The sequence below is a fragment of the Chlorella variabilis genome, assembly GCF_000147415.1.
Source record: "Chlorella variabilis unplaced genomic scaffold CHLNCscaffold_20, whole genome shotgun sequence".
Taxonomy (NCBI): Eukaryota; Viridiplantae; Chlorophyta; class Trebouxiophyceae; order Chlorellales; family Chlorellaceae; genus Chlorella; species Chlorella variabilis.
The window spans coordinates 634,452-640,724 of NW_005435068.1; the positions used below are offsets into that span (position 1 = coordinate 634,452).

The following is a 6,273-nucleotide window of genomic DNA, read 5'->3' on the forward strand; positions in this document are numbered from 1 at the left end:
CCATTCATTTAACTTATTGCAAGCATATGGCACTGCCGTGCGGACAAGCAATCGAGAGGCGAGAAGCGAGGCATGCCAGCGGGCAAAGGCAGCCCGGCTTACCATCCGTGTCGAATGCAGTGCCCGTTGCCAGCTTGATCATGACATCTGCCTGTAACTGAGAGATAACACCTTCTGCCTTCCACAGGTCTATTGCCAAAGCCAGAAACTTGCTGAAATCAATGCCTGCTTTGCCCAGCTCGCCCTTCAGCCGCGACCGCTCGGAGCGGCTGCCGGCGGCGGCGCACCGCTCAGTGAAGAAGTCCTTGAACTCCTCCCAGAACACGATGGAATGGCAAAAGAACTTGATCTCGTGGGAGTAGCCTGACTGAACGGCGATGGCGACGCGCGCCTGTGGATGTGCTTCACAAAACCTTTCCCACGAGTTGAAGCGCGACTTCAGCTGCTTAGCTTGGTTAGCTGCACCGCTCAATAGCGGCGTTGGACCTAGAGCCTTGCTGCCGGACTGGGCACCATGCTCATGTGTGCTCATGGGGGTTGAGTTCGTTGGAAAAGCGTATTACGGTTGCTGGGATGCCAACAGAACAAACGGGAGGGAGAATGATGCATGATTGAGGATGATGTCCCCAATGACCCTCCAGGTGGGGGGCCATCATGCCCATCATGGGGCACATCCTTACCGGGAGGCCTACCTGCCAGGATCTGCAGACACGGGTGTATCCGCGGCTGGCCATGGACCCGTCGCTGACACAGGTGCTTGGCCGCGAGGCCTGCAAGAGATGGCAGCACTGTGCCCTACTCACGCGCGAGTGCGCCTCAAGCTCCTTGATCGACTTAGTGACCAGCTCATCGTCCGGGGACGCCAGCTTCACAAAGTGGCTGTAGGCGGGCAGACGTGTGCATACTTGTCGCTGAAATCACACCCAAGTATGGCGGGGGATAGCACTCCCCCGCACCTGGGGTGGAACGTGAGGCGCTGGTTATGTAGGCGCGCCAGGTCGCCCGCCAGCGACAGAGCAGCGCAGATGTCAGCAAATTGTGGCAGTGCCTCTGGCTCAAACGTCCCCATCCTGCACCAGCACGGGGAACATCATGTGGCAGGCTGCATGCAGCAGAGGGGCGGGCACCACTGCACATTAGGGCAAGCCAAGCCCACCAGGGAAAGATTACTGAGCTGATGCGGAACAGGCTTGTGGCTTGCTTGTGTGGGCTTACAGTCTGGTTTCAGCAAGAACAAGCTTGCAGCACAGACTTTGTTGTTCGAGCAAGGAGGGATGAAGCAGTAGAACAACAGGCAGGACAGGCCAACTGACAGGTCACCGAGCGTTTAGTGTGTGAGCGGGCAGGCAGTACTGCATGTCGTGGAGCAGGTGTGGTGCGGTAAGAGCAAAGGGGGTGGACATGAGAGTGGGGGTTCAGGGCGGGACTGCAGGCAGCGCAACGGTGGCGGTCAGCCAGCGCTGGTGACAGGCGGCAGCAAAGGCGGCGAGGCGGCACGGTTTCTGGCGGAGGAAGCGGTGGGGAGGATGGGGCTCAGCAAACAGGTCAGGAAAGTTGAGGCGCAGCGGGGCGTAAAGGGGGCAGGTGAGCAGCATGTGGGGGGCATCTTCAATGCCGTCGTGGCAGTGGGGGCAGACTCGCTGCTCTCGGGGGCGCCGCGTCCAGCGGCCGGTCTCTTCCGCGCCCCAATGCGACCCGGTGCGCAGCTGCGCCAGCGCCTCGCGGTCCTGCCGACGCCGTACTGCATCCAGGTAGGTCTCGCGCTGCCCAAACATGGCGGGCGCCAGGTTGAGGGCGCCCACCACGTTGTGCACATAGTGCTCCAGCCGGCTGGCGCCGCCCTTCGCCAGCGCCTCCTGGAGCTGCGCCAGCTGGCGGCGCTGCGCAGCTTCCCCCAGCTCACAGGCGAATGTTGTGCTCCGCGTTCCTGCAGTCAATTAGGCAAGAAGTACCCGCCGCCCGGGCTGTTGGCGGCCACCTAGGCCTTGGGCAAGGTCATCAATCCAATTGCAGGGAAAAGCGTGCAGCACAAGTACCGGCCCTGCCAAACAAACGAGCCAACAAAAGGCTGCCCAACCACTGCACCATTGAATGATGAGGGCCAGGTCGCGACAGTTTGCCAGACACAGCTCGCCCAGGTGGGGTAGGCCCTTGGATTCCAGTGTGCGCTTGATGCAGTCCCTGCGGGGCGGACGGTAGGAAGAGCGGCAGAATGGAGCGAGGGGCGTCGAATGAAGCAGCAGGGGCCGTGCATTGTTGCACCGTGGGCAGCAACCGACGGCAACCATGTACAGCATGCCCACAGCATGCCCGCCCACCTGCTGGTGAAAATTGGCGGCTTGCGGTCACGCAGGGTCATGTTCAGGCAGCAGTAGCCCAGTACCGGCACAGGCAGCGCGGGCGGGCGGTAGCCATCGGCGCGCAGGCGCGCCACCAGCTCCGGGGTGGGCAGCTCTGCGGCAGGTGGCGTTGACAGCACCAGCGAGGGCGCCGAGCATGGTGCAACAGTTACCTCCATCATAGCAACTCGGGACAAAGGGGATGTTAAGCCAGACACAAACTGACTGACCGACTGAACAGTCACCCCTCACCCTTTAGCGGCAGCGGGTCTTGCTCCCGCTTCCTGCCGCCTCCCTTGCTCTTCTTCTTGGGCGCTGGCGCGTCCTCCTCCTCCTCCACCTCCTCCTCCTCGGCCCCACCCACTTCATCCGCATCTGCGGCAGTGGCTCCCTCCACCTTGACCTTGGGAGACAGCTGCGCCATGCGGCGCCTGCGTGAGGAACGCCGCCCCTCGGCTGCTTCGGGGGCTGCCTTCGGAGCCGGCACAACGTCCTCGGCCTGCACAGCAGCTGCGCAAATTTTTGACCAATCTTGGGTCGATACGCTTGTTGCGCCTGCACGCAGCAGGGTCCCCGGCAGCCTGCTCTGGGGCGGCGACCAGGCGCACCTCAAAGGCGGAGCGTGAGGTGCCCACCGCAGCTGACCCGGGCAACAAGCTGAGGGTGAGGCGGCCACTGCTGCTGCGTGGCGGCGGCTTTGGGGTTGCAGGCTGGCCGGCAACAGCCCTGGAAGTGCGTCCCATGAGGAAGCCTGGTGCGTCCACACTACGACTGCAACAGCAGATGGGGCCTGGTAGTTTGGAGCCATCTTGGCAGAGGAGGGCAGAGGGCACCGCGGTAAGGACCCAAGGGCAAGTTGATCAGGCGCAGCCTCCACTCTCTTCCCCCGTCCGCCCCGCCTTTACACGCCACAGGCACCTTCCACGCAAACCACAGCGTTCCGCAATAGCAAGCATTCGCCCTCACACCACACAACGCCACCTAGCAACCGCGGCAGCCAGTCAATTAACCTGGTATAGGAGTCCTGTTGCACGTGCAGCCGACTGGGACGCGCGGAGGAGCAGGGGGATGAAGCCGGGGGCCAGAGATTGAGTCTTGTGCGCGCCCTCCACACCCACCGGTGGATAGGGGACATAGAGACAGAAGAACATGTGACAGGGTGACTCGGGAGAGATGCGCCGTGCTGCTGGGACTGCCCAGTCATAGCGCGCCCGTCACGGTTACATCAGACAGACGACCGACGGTCCCCTCAGGCGTCCTGTGCTGTAGGTGTTGGACCCAATTCTTGTGTGCAATTCCTGAACTTGCATACATGCCAATGTGTGCTAGAACTTTCTGATCACCCTCTTGTGCCGTTTGGTCGCTGCTGTGTCACAACAAGGCGCGACCGCGATATCCCCTGCTTGGTTGTCATAAAAGAGATGCGGTTCGCTCGCTGGCGGGTCCAGAAATGTTGCCACCTGATTTGTGCCCAGGGCAGGCTTGGATTAAGCGTGACTGCTGTCTGTGAAGCGTGGTCACGTGCGCCGGCCCGGGTCGACGCCGCACCATCTGCAGGGTAGCTGCAAGCAGCAACCCCCAGATCCTCTGCAATTCAGCACAATCTCTTGTAGATCCCCTTGCGTGGTAGACGATGTACACCGTGCAGCCGTGCTCACTGCACACGCCGTAACCGCTCGGCGGCGGCCGGTGGCGAGCGGCAGCTGCTGGCGGCAGCATCTAGCATCATACAGCCCTGCCCCTCGTGCCTCGTCATTCCGAATCCAAGCAAAAAAGAGTAAACCAGGCCACTGCACTGCATTGGGCGACGTGATGGCGCCCTGATGGGCAGGGCCTGCCAGCAGCCCACACTGGTGTCTGGGCTGCCATCGAGCGTTTGGACGGCGACAGGTAGCCGTTGGTGCCAAGCCCAACAGCCAGCGTGTTTTGCATGCCCTGCTCCTCCATGGTCAGAGACAAGAGGGCCGCCAGGCTCGCAGCCTTCTGATTCAACGTAGGGCCACGCCAAAGCACGTGGCAGCAGCAGAGCTTAGGCTTGTGTGGACCATGCCGCAGAGCATGTCGGCCTGCCCCCCGGCCGGCCCCATCACGCCTCAGCAGGAGGAGGAGCGGCAACATAAATGCGAGCTGCCGGCCCCAAAGGCCCTAGACGTGCAATTCAGTGGCCTCTGTGTGGCCACTGATGAAGAGGCGGGCTCGCCCCGCTCGCCCTTTGCCAGCAGCGGCTCGGACGGGCAACAGCAGCAGAGGGGCGGACAGCAGCGGGACACGGACAGCGAAACATGCAGCAGCCCGGGCAGCGGCAGCGGCGGCAAACCAGTCGCGGCCGCCGGCTGCTCACCACCAGAAGCAGAGTGGCAGCGAGCCAACCACGACCGCAAGGAGCCCATCCTGCAGGCAAACAATGAACGCTTCTGCCTGCTGCCAGTCAAGTGAGTAAAGGGTGGGGCTGGTGGTTGGCGTGCCGGCCGGCCAGGACGGGGCCAGGTCGTGGGTGCCGGTCTCTAAAAGCGGCGGGAAAACACACGGTGGCACCCTGAGCCTCTGTTTGCGGCAGCTTGGGTCGCTTGCTGGGACGGTTGCCCCTCTTTTTGGCATCCTGCACTCCCAGGAGTGAACAACGGGGCAGCCCGCTGCCGGCCGCGTCTGCCTGCTCCTCCCTACATACCCCGCCCGACACCCGACACCTGCTGACTCCTCTCTTCCCTGCAGATACGACCGCTGCTTCGAGTACTACAAGCAGGCGCAGGCCAGTTACTGGACGGCAGAGGAGGTGGATCTGAGCCAGGACATGCGGGACTGGCGGAAGCTGACGGATGATGAGCGCCACTTTGTGTCGTATGTCCTCGCCTTCTTTGCCGCGTCTGATGGCATCGTGCTGGAGAACCTGTCCACGCGCTTCATGCAGGGTGCGTGGCAGGGCCATAAGGCCCATGGGGTGCCCCATGCATCCCCGCCGCCTCGTCCTTGCCAGCATACGTGCCTGCACCGCAGCACAGCACCGCATGCCCGATGATTAGATTTTTTGTTTTACCTTGGAGATCTTTTGAGTGCCGGAGTCCAACCGACACACTGAAGACACTTTCTGCAATTATGAGGGCTGTGTATGTGCATCCATTGCACGTGCAGTGCAACCACATCCGCCGACGTGGCTCCCCGCCACTGTTCTTCCCCCGCCCCCCATGCGAGCGCTTGACCAGCACCCTGTGCCCTTTGCCACCCCACTTACCTGCCTGCAGAGGTGCAAATCCCGGAGGCCCGCGCTTTTTACGCTTTCCAGAGTGCCATTGAGGCGGTGCACAGCGAGATGTACGGGCTGCTGCTGGAGCAGTACATTCGGGACCCAGACGAGCGCGACCTGCTCTTCCACGCCGTGGATACCATCCCCTGCGTCCAGAAGAAGGCGCAGTGGGCGATGAAGTGGATAGAGAGTAGCAGCTGCTTTGCAGAGCGGCTGGTGGCATATGCGTGCGTGGAGGGTATCCACTTCTCAGGCTCCTTCTGCTCCATCTTCTGGCTGAAGAAGCGCCAGCTCATGCCGGGTCAGAAGGGATGTTGGGGCCCTGTTTGATGCCGATTCAGCCACTTTTCGCAATGCATAGCTGCATTCCACACCCTGGATCCGGAAAGTGCTTGCAGCAGCAGCCAGCAGGTGATGGGGCACTGACGCATTATGCGCGCCTCGCGCCCCACTCTGCCAACCCTCAGGGCTGACCTTTAGCAATGAGATGATTAGCCGCGACGAGGGGCTGCATACGGACTTTGCCTGCCACCTGTACGAGCTACTACAGAACAGGTGGGTGGCGTCAGGAATGGGCAGGGAAGGCATTGGGGCTGTCCTGTGCTGCTGACTGCACCCCCAACCTGCACTCCCGCTGCGCAATGATGAACCCCTTTATACTTCAATTGCTGTTCAATCCGACACCAAACCGTG

At 61.9% G+C, this 6,273-nt stretch overlaps 2 protein-coding genes across 2 annotated transcripts; one reads left to right on the forward strand and one right to left on the reverse strand.

Moving 5' to 3' along the window:
- Positions 1 to 13: 13 nt before the first annotated feature.
- On the reverse strand, positions 14 to 2,763 carry CHLNCDRAFT_54215 (hypothetical protein; the record flags this gene model as incomplete). The annotated part of the gene is made up of 7 exons (XM_005844934.1): positions 14 to 367; positions 804 to 879; positions 957 to 1,070; positions 1,498 to 1,927; positions 2,078 to 2,181; positions 2,319 to 2,454; positions 2,592 to 2,763. 7 exons carry the CDS (start codon positions 2,761 to 2,763, stop codon positions 14 to 16), a joined length of 1,386 nt encoding a protein of 461 aa, XP_005844996.1.
- A 1,955-nt stretch (positions 2,764 to 4,718) lies between these two features.
- Positions 4,719 to 6,136, forward strand: CHLNCDRAFT_10712 (hypothetical protein; the record flags this gene model as incomplete). Its single annotated transcript, XM_005844827.1, has 4 exons — positions 4,719 to 4,771; positions 5,052 to 5,248; positions 5,579 to 5,881; positions 6,048 to 6,136. Coding segments are annotated over 4 exons (642 nt in total), but the record flags the coding sequence as incomplete, so codon positions are not given.
- Positions 6,137 to 6,273: the final 137 nt, after the last annotated feature.